This window comes from Leuresthes tenuis, unplaced genomic scaffold, assembly GCF_036924035.1.
Source record: "Leuresthes tenuis unplaced genomic scaffold, fLeuTen1.0.hap1 SCAF_18, whole genome shotgun sequence".
NCBI classification, from domain to species: domain Eukaryota; kingdom Metazoa; phylum Chordata; class Actinopteri; order Atheriniformes; family Atherinopsidae; genus Leuresthes; species Leuresthes tenuis.
In genome coordinates, this window is record NW_027325372.1 from 32,085,341 (window position 1) to 32,107,780 (window position 22,440).

The 22,440-nt window shown below is 42.2% G+C and overlaps 2 protein-coding genes across 2 annotated transcripts in view; one reads left to right on the forward strand and one right to left on the reverse strand.

Moving 5' to 3' along the window:
- The window catches only part of s100v2 (S100 calcium binding protein V2), a 264,791-nt gene that overhangs the window by 187,793 nt on the left and 54,558 nt on the right, over positions 1-22,440 (reverse strand). The window lies entirely within an intron of this gene.
- The window catches only part of sema4ab (sema domain, immunoglobulin domain (Ig), transmembrane domain (TM) and short cytoplasmic domain, (semaphorin) 4Ab), a 90,281-nt gene that overhangs the window by 5,336 nt on the left and 62,505 nt on the right, over positions 1-22,440 (forward strand). The window contains exons 2-4 of the mRNA XM_072370823.1: positions 11,224-11,384; positions 11,841-11,900; positions 13,292-13,390. Of these exons, the coding sequence (XP_072226924.1) occupies positions 11,224-11,384; positions 11,841-11,900; positions 13,292-13,390 (320 nt within the window). The remainder of the gene's footprint in view (positions 1-11,223; positions 11,385-11,840; positions 11,901-13,291; positions 13,391-22,440) is intronic.

The window sequence follows — 22,440 nt, forward strand, 5'->3', positions numbered from 1 at the left end:
CTCCAGACTCTATCAGTGAACAGTTTTTGAATATTATCTTGTAGTTGTTTATTTCTAGCTTTGTACATCAGCTGAGCTGTTTAAAATTCTACCAGATCTTGGAGTTTGAGGAGGCAGGAATCTATAAATAATAAGTTAGTACAGTCATGGAATCCTGCCTTATGAACCATTCTCTTTTTGTAATGTGCATAACGGTCGCAGCAAAGTTTTGTAGGTGTTGCCCCATACTTCCACACAGTAACTAAAGAAAGGCAAGATAAGTGAGCAATATAGAATATGAAGTGCAGCATAATTTAGAAAATGTTTAGCTTTGGTGAGAACAGCAATACTTCTGGATATTTTAGAATTAATTAATTTAATATGCAGTTTCCAGCAAATCTTATGGTCCACTCGCAGAAACTTAATGTCATTAATTGTCTCCACTGACACATCATCTATTAGGATTTGCAAATTTGTTTTGCTTTTGTAGTTTCCAAACAACATAGACTTGATCTTTCAAGTTTAATAATAATTTATTAATATCAAACCATATCTTAAGTTTACATAATTGTAAGTTGATTTCAGCCAAAAGCTGCTGCAAATTATCACCTGTACAAAAAACATTAGTGTCATCTGCAAACAAAACAAAATAAAAAAAAAAAGTATTTTAGAAACTTTACTGATGTCATTAATATAAAGAATAAACCGTTTTGGTCCCAATACTGATCCCTGGGGGACACCACAAACAATGTCCAAGCAAGATGACTGGCAGTCACCCATTTGCACAAATTGTTGCCTGTTGCTTAGATAGCTTTTCATCCAGGACTACTCCCCTGATACCATAGCGCTCCAATTTCTCAATTAATATTTCATGATTTATTGTGTCAAATGCTTTTTTGAGATCAATAAATACACCAACTGCAGATTTCTTCTTGTCTAAGGAGCTGGTGACTTCTTCTATTAATTCTTCAGTAGACTTCAATAGACTTCTTCAATGAGGACTGTCATTGCTGTGAATCTTTGTGATCTAAATCTCTTAGCACATTGAATGTAGGAGAGGTTTTTATGATCAGTCCACATAGCGAATGGTAGTTTTGTACCCTCTAACCAATGTCTCCACTCCTCAAAGGCTAACTTGATGGCGAGAACCTCTTGATTATCCACATCATAATTGTGGAAGCAAAAACTGTTTGCTTTATGGTGAGGAAGTAATGAAAATAATAAGTCTTCTAAGATTTAGGAAATTTATTACAGAATAATAAACTAGAATTAGCAACCAGCAATAGTCAGCAATAATCATCAAACAGAGTCAGAGACCAAGTCTCACTATTCAGCCAAATAGGATGAAGCCTCTTTCAACCACAGGGGTATCAAGAGTCTGGACAACCCACCGATGCTAAGATCGGTCCTTTTATACAGTGTTTGACCACGTACACATATTTGTCCTTACAGTTCAAATTCCCTCTTAAGTACATAGAGCATGCTGGGAGACCAAGCATTATTTGCTCAAGCTGTTAATTCAGTTCTGTCGTATAACAGTTCTGGGAAAACCAGGTGTTACACAACAAGAAACACCCTAATTTCCCATTACAATAATTTTGCTCGGCGCTGGGAGAAGAAGGTTCAGACGAAGCTGACCCTCAGTGTCAGACCTTTGCGATAGGACAGCACCCACTCCTGGGTCCAAAGCATCCACTTCTAGAATGATTTGTTGGTCTGGGTTAGGCTAAGAGAGTATGGCCGCTGAGATGAGCCCATCCTTGAGCTGCCAAAAAGCCAGGGCAGCTTCAGAGGACCAGAGAAAAGGACTATTGACAGAGGTTAATTTGGTTAAAGTTGATGCACTGTAGTGTTCTGTAGTTACGAATGAATCGGGAACAGAAGTTTGCAAAACTGTCTCTGCTTTGACGAAAAGGTGGACATGTTGTCTGTGTTCTCCTGGATATTTGGAGAAAATCGGAACGTCATCGAGCTACACAAAAACAAATTGATTCAAATAGTCAATAGATGCATTTGTGAGGCCGAAAGGGCATGAATAGGTATTCCAAGTGTCCCAAGGGTGTATTTGAAGGCTGTCTTCCACTCGTCTCTCTACTGTATCCTTACCAAGTGATAGGCGTTGCGGAGATCGAATTTAGAGAAGATAGTAGTGCCTGAATGAGCTCAAAAGCAGAGTTAATAAGATGCAGGGGAAACTTTTTCCTAACTGTTATTTGGTTCAAACCCCAATAATCAATACAAGGTTGCAGGGATTTGTCCTTCTGAACAAAAAAAATTAATCCAGCTCCTACTGGAGATGTCGATGATTCCGGTTGCTAGACTCTTGGATGTAGAGCTCCATGGACTCGCGTTCAGGGTGCGAAAAGTTGCAAAGCCTGCTATTAGGCAGGGGCACGCCTGGTAAAATGTCTATGACACAATCATAAGGATGGTGAGGGGGTAAAGACAGGGCCTTATCTTTAATGAAAACCGAGCCAAGGTATGATACTCTGTGATAGATTCACCAGGGCAGTTGTTGTGTTGGATAGTGGAGAGCCAGGTGACTGAAGAGCTAAGTTGAGACAGTTGGATAGGCAAAAAAGACTCAATGTGGCTGTTTGACCAGTGGATATGTGGGTTATGCAAGGCAAGCCAGAGAAAACCAAGGATTCAAGGAACAGTAGAGATGGGAAACGGGTAGAATTCTTCACTTCTCACAGTGATTTTCAGAAACAATAAGCCTTATGGGTGCAGTCTTGTGTGTGGTGGTTGTCAGTTTACCTAGATAGGAGATGGTAAAAGCTCCAGGGGAAGATGGACCTGATAGGCTAAGGCAGGGAGCTAATTTTTGGAATTGAAAAATCTGGATGGTTACGGATAATGTGAGCCATGGAGGATTTTCTTTAACAGTATTGCCCACCAGTGCTCCTGCCTTTACTGGTGGGCTCTGTCTTTTGGCCGAACTGCAATAGATGCACTGGTTAGCTCTCAAGCGACAAAGACGTTCCTCGGGGGAGAGTCTGGTCCGACCCACCTGCATAGGCTCGGAAGAATCTTCGGGGGATGAAAACTCAGGCATGGTTGGGCCAGGGGACGGTGAGGAGATGGAAAGATTGAGTGATGGCCGCCGATTGGGTGTTTGTTGGGAGCGAGAGTTCCTTTCTCTCCTCCGCTCAGCTGGCAGATTATCAATACGAATGCCGAGAGAAACCAAATCTTCGAAAGAGGATGACTCATCCTTTGAGGCTAACTGATCGTTCATCTGATATTTGAGTGCATTCAAAAGAACTCCCTGGAGAGCATTAGTCGGCATTATGCGGAACTCAATTATGAATTCGACCACTGACTGGCTGCTTTGTCTTAAGTCCAAGAGCCTCTTAGCCACATTCACCTCACGAAGAGGGAAGGTCCTTTTAAACTCCTTCTGAAAAGCAGAAAAGGAATATGAATCAATAGAGTGAAGTTGAAAAAAAGCTAGGGCTGAGTCTAGTGCTCTTCCCTTTAAAAGGGCTACGATGAAAGAAATCTTAGCTGAGTCTGCGAAAAAGGAGCGTGGGGAATGGGCAAAAGCAAGCAAGCACTGGAGTGTCAAGCCTCCGCATTTGCTGACATCTCCAGAGAAATGATCCGGAGTAGGAAAAGAGGCACCTCAGAAAACAGGCTCAAGTGCTGCTCCGTGACTGGTTGCAGACGGAGTTGGTTGGTCATATCTTTCAATAGTTCAAAGAGTTGGTTGAGTTGTTTGTTATTTTAACTTTGTTGTTTGTTCAATAACTGCAGAACATTCTGGTGCTCCCCAAGCATGACTCCCTGGTTGGCCAGGGCTGACCAAAAAGCCTTTGCTGAGTCCATACTTTGGCCAGATTGTGCTGTCACGGGTAGAAGATGAGGCGTCAAATAAACCCAGACACAAGTGGTTACGCAGGACTTAAGGTAAATAAAAGTAAACAGTACTTATTAAGAAGAGGTGACATGAAGAGTCGAGAGCGGAAGGATAATTGCTGCAAGGAGGACGTGGAACTCTGTGGGAGGAGGGAGACGGTTAGAGGCATTTCTAAGTTGGTGTTTATTCCAAAAGTGGTTAGTTTGTCCATGCTCATTTCCAGATAACGTTCAAGTTGGAGGGAAGGGTGCTTGTTGTGGTGTAAGGTTCCTGAGTCGGCAAGCAGGCAGGTAAGTGAAACAGGCTGAGGAGAGGATTCCAACCTTGGGTGTCGATGCAAGCATTAGAAAACCAGAGCATGGAGGGTGGACGAGGGAAACAAGCACTAGGAGATGAGGCAAGGTAAATACTCGGGAGAAGAACTCGCAATGATAGAACACTGGAGTTGGCCTAATTACCACAATGATAGTGAGACAATCTGGTGAAGACTGGATGCTCCTGCAGCTCATTTAAAGGTGTCCTGATGAGGGCAGATGAGAAGCAGGTGTGACAGTAGGAGCAGTCCAGACTCCGCCCCGGGCTCCCAGGAAACCTGCCCAGCCCCACCTAAGATCCAGAAACCAAAACAACAACAAGTATTTATTTTATATCTTTTTATTTTCTCAGCTTATTTCAAACCTTTATTTTATACCTTGCTTTACAGTTTATCTACAAACATAACTGAATTATTAAGAATTTAGCAATTCCAGTTCCATTATCAATATTGTTTATCAATTCTCATTCAGTTATATATAGTACAAATGGCTTTGGTTGCAGTAACACTTTAATTTCAAGTATGCACCAACATTTCATCTATTTTCGCCTCTGTCATTTTACTTTTCCCTGCCTCGATGAAAGGGGTAGCTACAGGTATACGAGAGCCTGCTTTTGATCCTGCCTCTGAGCCTGCCTCTCTCTTGCAGCCCTCATCAACTAAATGTTAATATCAGATGGAAATTATTCATACAGTATGTCACTAACATTATTACAATCAACAGGACCTGGAAGTTTGACATTACAATGTCTTTCATTAATAAGATTATTATTAGTGTTGTTGTTATTATTGACTGTGCTTGTTTCCTGCTGTTTCCATAGCGGTAGCGGCAGTAATTAGGGCCCGAGCTGTAAGCACAGCGAAGGCCCTATTGTTTTCGCTATTATTAGGGCTCGAGCTGCAAGCAGCGAAGGCCCTATGTATCTGAAGGCATTATTATTAGGGCCTGAGCTGCAAAAAGCAAAGGCCCTATTGTTCTTCCTATTATTATTAGGGCCCGAGCTGAAAGCAGTGAAGCGAAGGCCCTACAAATATAATGCTAACACGTTCTTCCTATTAGGGCCCGAGCTACAAGCAGCGATGGCCCTATTATTCTTTCTATTATTAGGGTCCGACCTGCAAGGCAGCGAAGGCTCTATTGTATCTTAAGGCGTTATTATTTTTCTTATTCTTCCGCATTTTTCGGTGCTTTTACTGTGCGCCAAAACTCACCAATTTTGCCAGGCACGTCAGTCCTGGTGGCCTTTAAGTTTTAGTGGAGTTGCTTCAAAATGACTCTGTAGCGCCCCCGAGAAATGTACTAAACACCCGTGCCGTTGGGGTTAGTTTTGTGTAGCCGGACAAAATTCGGTACACTCTTTCGTCATGCTCAGACGCACAAAAAAGCCTGTCAAAAGAAGTCGGTCATTTTGAGTGGAAGATCCAAATTGGTGCCGTTTTGCCAATTTCCACACCTCACATATGATCTCCTAATTTTGCCAGTTAGGAGAATCTTGAAAGTCTGAAGGGTGTGGCTGTGGCTAACCCTTACATTTTGAGGACTCGTTGCTGCTTGCCACAAACCACAAATTCACTTATAACTTGTGCATACATAGCCTGATCTTCACCAAACTTCATAGGCTTGCCTGGAACTCTGTCCTGACTGCGTACATATGCGCATACTCACACTCACCTATATCGCCACCTGCTGGTGGCTGGAAACTTCACTTTTTTTTCCACACCTCGCATATGATTGAACCCCTCTTACAAATATAATGCTAACGCTTTCAAACTTGGTCAGGTTACTCTTCAGCCTTGGGGGATTAAAACTTATTATAATTTTTTCCAAAGTCTGAAGGGTGTGGCCGTGTCGGCCCAGCAAAATTCGTGTTATGGTGTTTGTGGGTTGAAAGCCATATCATCATCGCAAGGTCATGAAACTTGACACACACTTCCACGCTGACGACCTCGTACGTATGTAAAGAATATCGTGTGGCTGAAACAGAATGACTCTGTAGCACCACCTATAAATTTTCTATTTACTCCTGCCATTGGGGTTAGTTTTGTGTAGGCCGATGATAATCGATACACGCCTTCGTCATGCCCAGCCGCACATAAAAGCCTTGGGATGTCATGGTGCCAGGTCCACAGGACATTGGCCATTTTGAGTGGAAAATGCAAATTGGGGCTGTTTTGCCTGTTTCCACACCTCACATGTGATCGAACTCCTCCTACAGATTTAAGGGAAATGGCTTCAAACTTGGTCATGTTACTCTTCAGCCACGGGGTATTAGAAGTTGTGATCGACTTTCCCAAAGTCTGAAGGGTGTGTCCATGGCAGACCTTCAAACTTTGAGGAGTCTCTACTGCTCGCCACAAGTTCACTTATAACTTTTGCATACATTGTCCGACCTTCACCAAACTTCATAGGCTTGCCCGGGACTCTGCCCTGACTGCGTACATATGCGCATACTGACACTCATCTATAGCGCCACTTGCTGTTGGTTGGAAATCATATCATCATCGCAAGGTCATGAAACGTCAGCATGTCCACGCTGACGACCTCATACGTATGTAAAGAATATCGCGTGTGGCCGGAGGAAAATGGCTCTGTAGCGCCCCCTACAAATTTTCTAAATACCCCTGCTATTGGGCTTAGTTTTGCGTAGGCTGGCGAAATTCGGTAAACGCCTTCATCATGCCCAGGCGCACAAAAAAGCCTCTTAACATCATGGCGCCGGGGCCACAGGAAGTTGGCCATTTTGAATTGAACATGCAAATTAATGCCCTCTTGCCTTTTTCCACACCTCGCATCTGATCGAACTCCTCCTACAGATTTAATGTTAACGGCTTCAAACTTGGTCAGATTACTCTTCTGCCATGGGGGATTAAAATTAGACCCTCAAACCCTCAGTCTTGGATGAGCCAAAGTAATTAACAATAAAATGAAGGTTATTGCGTGTGGACATGGTAAATGGACTTGTACGGCGCTTTTCTAGTCTAACTGACGCTTCACTACATGCCGCATTCACCCCACTCACACACACTCATACAACACGTCTTAAGATACACATAACTACGTGCTTTCTAATCATTCACACACATTCATACCCCCAATGATACACTGGGGGGGCAACGTGGGGTTCAGTGTCTTCCCCAAGGACGCTTCGACATGTATCCATGTAGCATTAAATCTAGCCAGTATGGGCCCCCTCACCTCCAAAACCAGCCTTCATATAAAAATTTATGATAATTAATAACAAATTGATTAAGAATTCCTTTCACCAGCTTCGACTCCTAGCAAAAGTGAAGCCAAATTAATCTTTTGATGACTTGGAAAGGGTCATTCATGCCTTCATTTTCTCTAGGCTTGATTATTGCAATTCTTTATACATTGGTCTTGATCAGTGCTCCTTCGTCGCCTGCAGATAGTGCAGAACGCTGCCGCTCACCTCCTGACTGGCACTAAGAAACAGGACCACATCACTAAGGGGTGTGGCCCTTCAGTATCTCGCAGAACTATTTCAAGTTCATAATACAGTCAGTGTCCTCAGATCATCAAATGAGCTGCTGCTCGAGGTCCCAAGATCCAGGCTTAAAACTAAGGGTGAGTGTTCTCAGTGGCTACTCTAAAGCTTTGGAATAGCTTACCACTTCATATTAGACATGCTGTATTGTTGGAGTCATTTAAGTCTTCCTTAAAACTCATTTTTTCACTTTGGCTTTCGGCCCTCTTGGTCCTGCTGTGAGCCAGACTAGAGCTTTCCTGGTGATTCCTGTATTGCTTTATGTGTGATTGGTTTTGCATACTGTTGTATTTATTTTACTGTTCTTATTTTATAGTACTTTTGTTCTTATCTTATGATTTTTATTTTACTTTGTGTAAAGCACTTTGGTCTACTGAAATGTGTTAGAGAAGGTATTTTGATTTTGAACAAATATGTATGTTTAGACAAAAGAATGGAGAATTAGAGTTTTCTTTGTTCATCAAAATTTATAATTCTAGAATTAAAATTTCTGTTGTCTACACCTGGAACAAAAACATTGACGTTTTCAGGCATATTATTATCTGAAAGCTAAGCTTAAGCCCACAACGTGTCACTGCCTCCGTGAATCAAACTCAGGACTCACCATAAGTCAGTTGGTAGTTGCAGAAAAGAAAAGTAAAGACAGAAGAATGAAATTATAGCAAAAATTGTTTTTCTGTGTTTTTCGTCTGTTTGTTTTGGTGTCCGTATTTTTGTCACTCATCTTCCATGTCCTTTGTTTTCGTCACACGTTTTAATCTTAGTATTGAAAAATGGAAAAGAAGGGCAAGAGAGGCAGTGTTCTGGCCAGGACTAAACAAAGACATTGACAAAATGATTAGTATATGTGAAACATGCCAGAAATACAGGAACAAGGAAACTAAAGAGCCCATGACTGTAACAGATGTGCCAGCAACACCATGACACAAAGTAGGAATGGACTTGTTTCATCTATAAGGAAAGGACTATTTAGTAGTCTTTGACTATTACTCAAACTATCCTGAAATGGCATTACTGTCAAGCACGTCCTCTAGCTGGGCCATAACGCATGCAAAATCAGTCTTCGCTCGACATGGCATTCTGCATATGATAGGGTTTTTATTATACTCCTACCTTCAAAAGAACCACACAAGAGATTAAGTGCCTTTTCAACCTTTGCAAAGGGGGAGAGCTGTCTCAGCTTTGATGTGAGCCCAAGCAACTCCAATTCTCCTCCTTCAGCAGTTTGTTTTTATTGAGCAGGGGAAAGGGAAGGGGTTACAAGGTCTCTTTAGATAAGGATGTGCAAACTGGTTCATATGTGGTCAAATGTCACAACAATCAGAAGTGGAAAAGTAAAGTATGTGCAAGAAAGAGTATGTAAATCATAAGATAACTATTAATAACTATTAATGACAATGGCCCATGCTTTAACAGCAAAGAGTGGCAAGACTTTGCAAAAGTTTATAATTTCAATCATATAACGTCCAGCCCTCTGTATGCTCAATCCAATGGAAAAGCTGAGAAAGGAGTTCACATTCTCAAGCAACTCCTAAAAAAGGTATCTGACAGCAACTCAGATCCTTACCTTGCTTTACTCAGCTACAGAGCATCTTTGGAGTGCGGGTTATCTCCTGCTGAGCAACTCATGAAACGTAAGCTCAGGACTACACTATCAGGCTGCCCAAAGCAAAATAAACATCCTAAGCTGGACCAAAAGCTAAAACAACAGAAGGTCAAACAAAATACTTTCTATGACAGAACAGCTAAGCAGCTTCCACCACTGTCAAGAGACGACTCAGTCTGGATTGAAAGTCCTGAAGGATGGATGACCAAAGCCACTGTTATCCAAGAAGTTGCTCCACAGTCATACACAGTGAGAACCAAAGAAGGACAGATCTTCAGAAGGAATCAGCGCAGTCTTCTAAAGACACCAGAGACTGTTGCAGCCCAAGAGCTCAGTAATGTGCAGACTGAGTTGGAATCCATTTCTTCACCTTCTAAAAATTGTGACACAGATGTGCACACTCCAAATGAAATAGTTCTGAAAAGATCTGCGAGGAAAATTTAAAAGCATGAAAGACTGAATCTGTGAAGCTAAAAATAAGAAAAGCTTTTGGTTAATGATAAGTTGTAACTGAAATAAGTTTAGCAGAATGTTATTTAAGAAAAGACTGACACCAGTAATATGTTTATTGACCTGTTGAGTTTTCACTTAAAGGAAAGAGGATGTGAAGATTGGTGGTGTTCTGCTCCAGACCAAAGGTGTCAGTATTGTTTAACCGCCAGACAGGAGTTAAGGCAGTAGATATGTGGTAGAAGAAGAACATGTAAATGCAGCATGTAGTACCTTACGTTCTTGTTAATAAGTTAAGTAAATACAAGAATGATTTTCAGTCTAGAAGGCCGCCCCTGCTCTCGACCGGTATACCACTTGTATTTCCACAATGCATGATATTTTTCAAGCGACAGGGGCTTTTGCATAATGGATGGCAGGTTCTGTCTGACTATCAGACTGTCACAAGAGAATGTTCCCCCTAATATATAGGCAAACTTGATAACCTAACATTAAGGCAGGTACTGTGTTAACGCAATATGTAACTTTTTTTGTCATCTATACCGTTGACAACTTGGTGTTAACATGTTAACTTATGTTTCTTAGTTACAGCTTTTTAAATGTTTTCATTGGAAAACAACTTCATCTTGCTTATTGATGCTTAAGTTGCTTTTATTTGAGCTAGACTTGGGTAATGGGTAGCCTTGTCAGCTTGCCTTGATTTTAATCAGTAACTGATCAAAGTTGACCATTGTCAATATTTAATCATAATTTAATCATAATCATAATAAGACCAAAATTGTTGTTTGTCACTATTTACTATTATCAGGAATATGTTTAATGATGCTACAATAGTGCATACCATTACAGATCCCTTTGCATATCTAGTTTTTGATGATTTTTTTTCACCTATTATGTAAAAACTTTTAACTTCCAACAAAATAAATGGACACTAGATAACACAAACTGTCTAAAAAAAAAAGAGGACAAATGTATGTAACATTTGTAATTAAGACATTGTTTGGTTTTTTATATATAGGCCTTAACATATATATTTTTTCATTGTCCTCCTCAACATTTTACGTCCTGTGACATCCTTAGAAAAAGAAAAAATACAACAATAATAGTAATAATAATGATGATTTATTGTCATTGTAGGAAAATAATGAGATGATATTGAAGCATCATTCAATTCAGAACAATAAAAAGTTGACAATGTGAGAAATATTTCCATAGCAGTGAATAGCAGCACCCACAGTTCTAACAGAGGTAGCAGAAGGAGAGGGAGAGAGGAACTGGACTTATCAACTTGCAGTCAGTGGTATACACATTGCCAACTAGCTGCTTGTACCATTTCTCAGCGACCTGTCAACCAATGACCGTTGACTAACTAGACTTTGACCTCTGAATGTTGAATGTCCTGTCCTATGGTCTATGGTATTTCAGTCTATTTACATCTGGATATCTTTAATTGTGTGATATTGGATGAAAATGTGTAATCTCTCTGTTAAATGCTGTCGAATAACAGGTAGTCCTGGAAGACATCACATCGGCTTCAGTGGTCATGACATCAGCAACACCACAACACTGCTTCTCAGTGAAGATGAAGAAATGCTGTATGTAGGAGCCCGGGATGCTGTTTTAGCACTGGATGTTAGCCACAAGGACACCATAATTTTGAGGGACAAGGTAGGAAATGTCCATTGCTGACTGACTCAATATTGTCTGCTTGCTACTTGTAGTAATAATAGTAATAATAATAGTAATAAATCAGTGATATCCAAACAGTGATATTCACTATCCAAACAGCCCTGCTATTCTGCATAGCTTTGTTTCCAAGAAAGTTAGGATGCCACATTGACTACAAATTGAAACAAATTGTAATGCTTTCAAAGTCAAAATGTAGTGTAAAATGTACAATTAACTGAAAATAGTAAAATGACAATGTTACAAATATTAAGTCCACTGTTTATGAAAAAAGCTGCACATTTCAAAACAGGTAAAAAAAAAGGGCATGATTACCACTGTGTTTCATTATCTTTTCTTTTAACAACTGAACAATTAGTGAAAAAAAAAGTTTGTAGTCAAAAGCAAATTAATTAACTTGCTATTCTGCATTGATTTGACTCTTTTATCTTCTTTCAGCTAAATTGGAGCCCTTCAGACAAGGACCTTGAACAGTGTTCCATGAAGGGCAAGAAAATGGCAAGTGGTTGATTTCTAGATACAAACAAATGCTATGAACTGTGAGTAACTGATGCCTATTGATTTAGGACACCATTCTAACAAGACAAGGATAACAGTAAAGAACAGTTTCCTTTAAGGAGCAGAGGAAACACAATTATGTTGATGTATTAATTTACAGTTAATAAAGTGAATTTATTGTGGATGAAGCATATGTCTGCTGTATATCTCTGTTCTGCCAAAAGTATTCGCTCATCTGTCTTTACACGCATATGAATTTAAGTGACATCCTATTCCTAATCCATAGGGTTTAATATGACGTCAGCCCACCCGTTGCAGCTATCTTCTGGGCAAGCTTTCCACAAGCTTTAGGAGTGTGTTTATGGGAATTTTTGACCATTCTTCCAGAAGCACATTCATGAGGTCAGACACTGATGTTGGACGAGAAGACCTGGCTCACAGTCTCCCCTCTAATTCATCCCAAAGGTGTTCTATCAGGTTGAGGTCAGGACTCTCTCCAGGCCGGTCAAGTTCTTCAACACCAAACTGGCTCATCCATGTCTTTATGGACCTTGCTTTGTGCACTGGTGTGCAGTCATGTTGGAACAGGAAGGGGCCATCCCCAAACCAAAATGAAATTGTCCAAAATCTTTTGGTATGCTGAAGTATTCAGAGTTCCTTTCACTGGAATTAAGGGGCCAAGCCCAGCTCCTGAAAAACAACCCCACACCATGATCCCCCCTCCACCAAACTTTACCCTTGGCACAATGCAGTCAGACAAGTTCTCCTGGCAACCGCCAAACCCAGACTCGTCCATCAGATTGCCAGATGGAGAAGCGTGATTCATCCCTCCAGAGAATGCATCTCCACTGCTCTAGAGTCCAGTGGCGGCGTGCTTTACAACACTGCATCTGACGCTTTTTATTGCACTTAGCGATGTATGGCTTGGATGCAGCTGCTCGGCCACAGAAACCCATTCCATGAAGCTCTCTATGCACTGTTCTTGAACTAATCTGAAGGCCACATGAAGTTTGGAGGTCTGTAGCGACTGACTCTGCAGAAAGTTGGCGACCTCTGCGTACTATGCACCTCTGCATCTGCTTACCCCGCTTTGTCATTTTATGTGGCCTGCCACTTCATGGCTGAGTTATTTCGTTTGCAATCACTTCCACTTTGTTATAATACCATGCCATGCTGGAATTCACTAAGTTCCTAAGAGTAACCCAGCAGTCTGCATGCCTAGGTGCTTGAATTTATACACCTGTGGGCATGGAAGTGATTGGAACACCTGAAATTAGTTATTTGTATGGATGAGTGAATACTCTTGGCAATGTAGACCGTCTGAAACTGTACATTTTGGTATTACTAGAACATCTAACTTTATGACCTTGTGACTTGTGTTTTTTTTCAAGGCTGACTGTTCCAATTTCATTCGTGTACTGCAGTTTTTGAACAGCACCCACATTTACGCCTGTGGAACATTTGCTTTCAGTCCACGCTGCACCTACATTGTAAGTCTATTTACACAGACATCTCTATACTGTGACAGTATACCACTCACTGTTTATACACTTTTTTAAAAACTCAAGAGCTTTATTTGTGGTTTTTAATTTTCAAATGTGAAAATCATAAGCATGCATGTAAACTGAAGAATGGATTCATGTCATATGAGTGAGTAGAAAAGTACTTGAAAATGGAAACCTTTCATTTTGAGGGAGCATTTATGCCCTGTGAGCGCAAACAATGTGATTCACAAACAGAAAGCATGTTTGTGAAAAAGCTTTCCTTGTCAATGTGCAAAAATCTGGTTCAATTCAATTCAATTCAATTCAATTTTATTTATATAGCGCCAGATTACAACAATTGTCATCTCAAGGCACTTAAGTAATATAGTCCAATTCAAGCCAATTGGAATTCAATTCATTGTAATCATAATCCAATTAATTCTTATAGGGCCAATTCAAAAAATTTATATCCTAGCTAAGGAAACCAACAGATTGCACCGAAACGTGTCTTCAGTCCAATCTCCCGTCCTGAGCGTGCCTGTGGCGACTGTGGAAAGGAACGACTCCCTTTTAACAGGAAGAAACCTCTGGCAGAACCAGACTCAGGAAGGGTGGCCATCCGCCTCGACCAGCTGGGGTTTGAGAAGACAGAAAAGAGGGAAAAGAGGGGGGAAAAACACCATAACGCCATTCAAAGGATATCTTTTGGAACAGGGAAACATACGTTAATAACCACAATAATGTCACATGGACATAAAATCAATTGTGAAATTAAACAGGGGGAAAAAGAGAGCAAAGTGAGGAAAGGTGTGACAGATGAGGTCCCCCAGCAGTCTAAGCCTATAGCAGCTTAACTATGGGATGTTTCAGGATTACCTGAGCCATCCCTAACTATAAGCTTTATCGAAAAGAAAAGTTTTAAGCCTAATCTTAAAAGTGGAAAGGGTGTCTGCTTCCCAGACATTTACTGGCAGCTTATTCCACAAGAGAGGGGCCTGATAACTGAAGGCTCTGCCTCCCATTCTACTTTTAGAAACTCTGGGAACAACAAGTAAACCTGCAGTTTGGGAGCAAAGTGCTCTGTTAGGAAAATATCTTACAATGAGATCTTTAAGATATGATGGAGCTCGGTCATTAAGAGCTTTATATTCGAGGAGAGGAATCTTAAATTCTATTCTGAATTTAACAGGGAGCCAATGAAGAGAAGCTAAATTTGGAGAAACATGATCTCTCCTGTTAGTTCTCATCAGAACTCTGGCTGCAGCATTTTGGATCAGCTGGAGGCTTTTCAGAGAATATGTGGGACAGCCCAATAATAAGGAATTACAGTAGTCCAATCTTGAAGTAACAAATGCATGGACTAGTTTCTCTGCATCACCCTGAGACAGGATGTTCCTGATTTTAGCAATATTACGAAGGTGAAAGAAGGCAGTCCTAGAAACCAGTTTTATATGTGCGTCAAATGATAAATTCTGGTCAAAAATAACTCCAAGGTTCCTGTCACTGTAGAACTAGAAGCCAAGGAAATACCATCTAGAGTAACTATATAACTAGACAATTTCTCCCTGAAGCGCTCAGGTCCAAAGAGAACAACTTCAGTTTTGTCTGAATTTAAAAGCAGACTGTTCTGAGTCATCCAGGTCTTTATGTCTTTAAGACAGGCTTGTAGTCTGACCAACCTATTGGTTTCATCTGGTTTTATAGATAAGTACAGCTGAGTATCATCAGCATAACAATGGAAATTTATGCCATGCTGTCTGATAATGTTACCTAATGGAAGCATGTATAAAGTAAAAAGAATCGGTCCAAGCACAGAACCCTGAGGAACTCCATGACTTACTCCAACGTGTGAGGAAGATTCTTCATTTACAAGAACAAACTGGAATCTATCAGATAAATATGACTTAAACCAGCCTAATGCAGTTCCTTTAATCCCAATAACATGTTCAAGTCTCTGTAACAGAATGCTGTGATCGATCGTATCAAATGCAGCACTGAGATCCAACAGGACAAGCACAGAAACAAGTCCGCTATCAGAAGCTAACAGGAGATCATTGGTAACTTTCACCAGTGCCGTTTCTGTGCTATGATGCACTCTGAATCCTGACTGAAACTCTTCAAACAGATTATTTCTATGTAAATGATCACAAAGTTGAACTGCAACTATTTTTTCAAGAACTTTGGACAAAAAAGGGAGATTGGATATAGGTCGATAATTAGCCAACACTTCTGAATCAAGAGTAGGTTTTTTTAAGTAAAGGTTTAATTACAGCAACCTTAAAAGTCTGAGGTACATATCCTATCAACAAAGACCGATTGATCAAATCCAAAATGGAAGTGTCAATTAAGGGGAAAACCTCCTTGAACAGTCTGGTTGGGATTGGGTCTAACATACAAGTCAGTGCATACAGGACTATAAAGATATGAAAAGAGCCACTGTGCTCATTAAATGATTTGTAAGTGGCTGTTTTGAAGTGTCAAGTTTAGCATTTGATAGTTACCATAATGGTCCATCTTGAGCTATAAGTGTTCATACTTGGACAAGATGGAAGTGGGGAGTGATACTTGAAAGCAAATTGCACAAAAATATCAATGAAACAATCATTTTAAGAAGGACCACCAGCACACTGATTAGAAGTAGCAAATTAAAATAATGGCACAGAATATGACTTGTTGGGAAAAAAATTACTGACTTAGTATTTCATGATAGAAGATATATTTTTTTTACTTCAGTTCAACTGGAGTAAGCGCTTAGCAGTTGACGGTAATTTTGCACTTTTAGGCACTTCATATTGGCTTCAGTTCTAACAGTGGATGGCTATGTAAATTTCTTTCTATAGACCATGGTATGGGGCTGTGATCACCATGTGCTCCTTCTTTTCTACAAACTTGTAGCTGGTCAAAACAAATATGGGCATCAGCTGGACTTTTAAGACTGAGGCAGGGGAAGTGTCTGAAAACTATGAATTGTTCAGTTGAAAAATATTAATTTGTTACTTCTTTATGATAATAGAATGAATGTTTTTAAGTTTCAAAGAAAGTAATGGAAATTAGTTTACATCTCTTTATGACTTCCGGACTGAGCGGTGCCATGTGAGGATGCGTTTTTACCGAGCTCCTCGCCAACACTATTGATAAATATAGAAGCAGCTATTTAATGTAAAGACCTTGAGTCACACTCATAATCGAAGCCAAGACGTCGCACCAGGCTTGAAATTTTGACGAAACACTTGCTGAAAATGTCTAAAAATCCCAGAAAAGCGCTTGACATAAGGGTTAGCTCCAAGGCTAGCCCAGAGGCTAAGGCTGCACCTGACGCTGCACCCGACTGGGGACCCGGACACGGGCCATCCTTCTGGCAATCGCCGAGTTGAGGACTGAATTTCTCACCAAAGCGGATGTACAATCTGCTGAAATTTGGAACCAGGTGGACCAGCTACCAGCAGAAATTAAACTAGCCAACGATAATGCTAACGCCAAGAGTGAAGCCCTCGATAAACGGGTGGTCGCCCTCGAGTCTGTAGCCGACAGCCACTCCGACCTGATCGGCGCTCTGAAGTGGGACATGGCCAGCGTGCAGAGGGAGCTCGCTACACAGAAAGCACCAAATGAGCATTTGGAGGCATGGTCTCGCCGCAATAACCTGCGCATTACGAGGATAAAGGAAAGACGGGAGGACAGGAAGCGCATGACAGATTTTATATCTCAGTGCCTGAAGGACACGCTTGGTCTCGATAAGCCCCCTTTATTGGACCGGGCACATTGTATGCTGCGTGTGAGACCAGGTAACAATGATCCGCCAAGAGCCTTCATCATCAGGTGCCATGGGCAGGGAAGATGAAACAACTGACTACGGGGGATGGCGATAAGATCCGCATCCAACCAGACTACTCACAGGCAGTAGCCAAGCAGCAGGCAGAGTTCAACGAAGTGTGGAACCTGTTAAGGAGCTGTGAGGGAACCTGCTATGGCCTGTGGTACCCAGCGGAGCTGAGGATAACCACGCTGGATGGCGTTCGCACAAGCTTTAAAGACCCAAAACAGGCCAAAGATTTCATCATGAAGAACCTGAAGCTGTGACGGCGCAGTGATGTGCTTTCCGTGGTTTCACACATCCGGTATACGGAGGTATGTTTGAATAATGATGTCCGGACTGCCATCCTGATAAGGACTTTGTTTAAGCAAAGGAGATTTTAACATCCAGCGAAAGTCCATCAGCAAAAGCGCAGATTTACGACACATGTTTTGTTTTGGGCTGATATGGCCTCGATAACATATTACTGGCTGGTTTGAAAAGTACACTTAAGTTTAACAAGGTTCTTAAATCTCTACACTGTTCATTTTTGGCCACAAGGCTTTGTTAACATAACTGGACGGTTTGGAAACTCCACCGAAATTTTATGTTGTGCTATTATGTCCAGTATGTACTTTTTATGTTTAATTTTGGTTTTGAACTGTTAGGGCCCTGACAACGCATGACTGGCTGGCTTTGTCTATGTTTGTTAAGGTTACTCATGTAAAGTGGGATATAAATAATGTGCTAGATTGGAAACTTATTGAGTGTCCACTGTATTTGATTACAGTTAAGACCAGCTGCAACATGTTATCCATATATATATATATATATATATTCATATAGTCTTGGTGAGACTCGGTCTCACGAGGTAAGCGTTGTTATGTTGTGCGATTGTGTACTACTGGGGGGGATATGTAGCCTTTTGTTTGGGGAGAGGCCAGCAATGGGATATTGTGAATGATGTGTTGGATTCTGTGTTTTTGTATTTTATGTTGTTCTGTTTTCTTGTATTCTTTTATTTATATTTTAATTGCACAGTGTCTAAACAGAGATCTGTCACTTGTGAAAAGGCTTTATGATCAGGTTGTTTCTAGTCAGGCTGCTGTCAGTTTAATTCAGATCCCACAATATGGTGACCCCTAGTGGTTCTGGGATCTGAAATATTAAGTTTACGAACTGGAACACCAAAGGGCTTAACCACCCATTAGAGCGTAGTAAGGTGTTTTCTCATTTATCAAAACTGCAAATAGACATAGCATTCTTAACTGAAACACACATGCTTAATAAGTATCACTCCAAACTTAAGAGAGGGGGCTTTTCTCAGGTTTTCCACTGCAAATTTAACGCTAAATGCAGTGGTGCGGCCATTCTCATCCATAGGTAAGTGCAATTTGTACAAACAAATATGATTCAAGATTAAGACGGTCGGTTTATTATTGTTCAAGGACATTTATTTAATTTACCTGTGGTACTGGCCTGCGTTTATGCTCCAAACTGGGATAATGCTAAATTTCTCATTTCTTACAGAATTAAACAGTAACCAATTGGTCCTCGGGGGAGATTTAAACTGTGTTCTGGATCCCACTATGGACCGTTCTAGAGCTGTACCAAGAACACTTAGTACATCAGCAGAGACTATTAACACTTTTCTCCAAGCATATGGGGTGATTGATGCGTGGAGATATAGATCTCCAGGTTGTAGACAGTACTCTTTTTTCTCTCCAGCAAATTCATATTCCAGGATAGACTATTTTTGCTGGACAAGAAACTCCTTCCCCTGTTGAGGTCTAGTAAATATGAGAGCCTCGTTATCTCTGACCATAGCCCAGTAACAATGGTGCTTTGCTGTGCTTTGCTTAGCCTCGACAGTGTACCTGGAGATTTAATCCACGTTTGTTGTCTTATGAAGATTTTGGTAACTTCCTATCCGCCCTATTGACTTCTTTCTAGAAACAAACCAATCATCTGACACAAGCCACTCTAACCTGTGGGAAGCAAAGCGTATTTGCGTGGTCAGATAATATCTTATAATATAAGCATGAACAGAAGATGGTCAGCACACCTTAATGAGTTGATCTCTTTGATAAGGGATGTTGATCGTAAAAATTGTGAAGCTCCATCTGCAGATCTCTGTAAAGAGAGAATAGGTTTTCTAACAGAATTCAATATTCTCTCATCTGGAGTAGCTGAGGAACTTCATCTTAAATCTTGCCAAGAAGTCTACAAACATGGGGAACGAGCTGGCAAACTTCTGAGCCATTAACTGAGACAATCTGCAGAGGCTGGATTTATAGCAGAGATTAACACTCCAGAAGGGTCAGAGACATTTATTGTGTTTAGACAAACACTCCGGAAGGGATAACCACAGATCAAAAAAGCATAAATAAAGGGCAGACCTTGATAGCAGTGGAGTCCTGCAGTGCATCTTCAACCTGAACTCTGGAGTCCTGAGCCTGTGCTGTGGAAGACAAGAAGGCTTGTCCCAGCACCTCAAATGACTACAGACTGGTGACGCTGACATCCCACCTGATGAAGTCCCTGGTGAGGCTAGTCCTGTCACTTCTTTGGCTCCAGGTCAGCTCATCACTGGATACTCTTCAGTTTGCCTACCAGCCTAGACTTGGAGTAGTGGACGCCATCATCTTCCTGCTCCACCGTGCCTGTACCCACCTGGACAAACCAGGAAGCACTGTGAGAATCCTGTGCGTTCAACACCATCCGGGCTGCCCTGCTGGGGAGTAAGCTGATGGCGATGCAAGTGGACCGTCCTCTGGTTTCCTGGATTATAGACTATGTGTCTATGTTTAGTCATTTGGCAGATGCTTTTATCCAAAGCGACTTACAGGTAGGCCTAAGGACCCCAGGTCTCCCACACGAAAGGTGGCAATAATACCACTACACTATTCAGACTATCTGACGGGTAGTATATCAGTATATCAGACTGCAGGACTGTGTGTGACACTGGTCAGCAGCACAGGAGCCCCACAGGAAACTGTCCTCTCCCCTTTTCTGTTCACCCTGTACACCTCTGACTTTCAGTTCCATTCTGAGTCTAGCCACCTGCAGAAGTTTTCGGACAACTCTGCAATAGTTGGCTGTGTCAGTGAGGGGAAAGAGGAGGATTACAGGGGTGTTGTGGATTCCCTCGTCAGGTGGTGTGAGACTAACCATCTGCATCTTAATACCACCAAGACAAAGGAACTGGTGGTGGATTTCTGCAGGAGGAAATCTGCCCCTACACCCATTGCCATCAATGGTGAGACTGTGGAAGTGGTCCAGGATTACAAATACCTTGGTGTTCACCTGGACAACAAACTGAAGTAGGCCAAGAACATGGAGGCTGTGTACAAGAAGGGTCAGAGCCAGCTATATTTCCTGAGGAGGCTCCGGTCTTTCAATGTATGTAACATCATGTTGAGGATGTTCTAGGATTGTTCCAGTCGGTGGTAGCCAGTGCCATCTTCTTTGGTTTTGTGTGCTGGGGCAGCAGGCTGAGGGCAGCAGATGCCAACAAGATCAACAAGATCATCAGGAAGGCTAGCTCCGTCCTTGGGATCCAGCTGGACTCTTTGTTGGTGGTGTCTGTTGTTGACAACACTCACCCTCTCCACCAGGTGCTTACCTCCCACCGAAGCACCTTGAGCAACAGACTCATTTCATCCCTTTGTAGGACTGAACGCCAGATGAAGTTCTTTCTGCCTGTGGCCATCAGACTCTCAAATTCATTCAGTGGGGTTGGCGTTGTTGAGCAGAGTCTTGAAGTGCTGTGCCCAACAACCAAGAATCCTGTGACGATCCTTAAGAAGAATGGATCCATCAGCAGAGTGGACAGGGGCAAGTGCCCGCTTTCTGGGGCCGTACAGAAATTTGATGGTGTCATAGAAGCCCTGGTTGTTGTTGCAGTCTGCCAGGTGTTGGATCTCCTGAGTCTTCTGCACCCACCAGGTGTCTTCCATGACCTGAAGGGCATGTTGGGTCTCAGCTCTCGCTGCAGCGAAGGAGGATTTCAGGGTTGGCGATTCAGGGCAGGACAGGAGAGCTTTATGAGCTTGATGTTTGGAGTGAAGAAGTGACTGTATATTGGCTGAGTTGCAGTCAAACCTGCGCAGTTGAGGCTTTTTTCGGACAACAGGGTTGGATGTTCATGTGGAGCTTGGATCTGACCATGTGATGGTCTATCCAACATTTGGCTCCATGCCTGGCTCGGGTGGTAATAACGTCATGTCTGTCCCTTTGACGAACAATCACATAGTCCAGGAGGTGCCAATGATTTGAGTTGGGGTGCTACCAGGTGGTTTTGAGCCTGTTCTTCATCTGGAATTTGGTGTTGGTGATGACCAAGTGATGTTCTGCACAGAGGGAAAGGAGCCATAGCCTGTTGGTGTTCATTTTCCCCACTCTGTGCTGACCAATAACCCGGTTCCATACCAGATGGTCTGTACCCACTCTGATGTTGAAGTCTCCCATCAGTATGAGTTTGTCCGTGGTTGGGATCTTCTGGATGACGTGGTTGAGCATCCGGTAGAAATCTGTGTATGCGGAGCGCCTTTGGGGACCACTTTCCAGAAGAAAGTGTAGCTGGCACCGACCTCTGTCAGAGAGTTCTCTCCATGCAATCTGGTCTCGCTGAGTGCAGCGATATCGATGTTGTATCTGGCAAGCTCAAGGGCCATGAGCGCTGTCCTACGATGGGGTCTGTCCGGTTTTACAGCCAAGTCAAGCAATGTGCGATGCGTAGGTTTACACTTTCGTTTTTTGGCCGCAGGGGGGATGCTCCGACAGTTGCGGCTGACCGTCCGGAGGTTGGGGAGCAGACAATTTTAGTACCACCTTTTCCAGCTCCTTCCCCTGTCTGGGGTGAGCAGTGTGGGGCTGCTCAATTGCAATTAAAGCTGCCGAGGTGATGCGCTGCTCCATCCCGCAGTCACAACGACCATCACTCCATTGCCGTCTGTGTGCATGGTTTGGCTAGGCACTCCCAGCCACATCCTTGGCCTGTGCCTGCCACCATTCCCAGAAAGGAAATAGGGAAAGGTATGGATTAGAGTGAGGGTGTGGGTACGCAGTTCTCATTCCCACCTTCTTCACTCAGATGGATTCCAGTGGCATGGGAAACCCATGACAACCTTTGTCTGGCAGGAGTTGCAGGGAACTGCCAGTAATCTGGTTTGTTGGACTTCTCCTATGCCTGTCATTTGATTTCGGGATTTACTCCCCTAGCCAAGGTACCCTCCCAGGTTTACCCACATGCCAGCGGGGC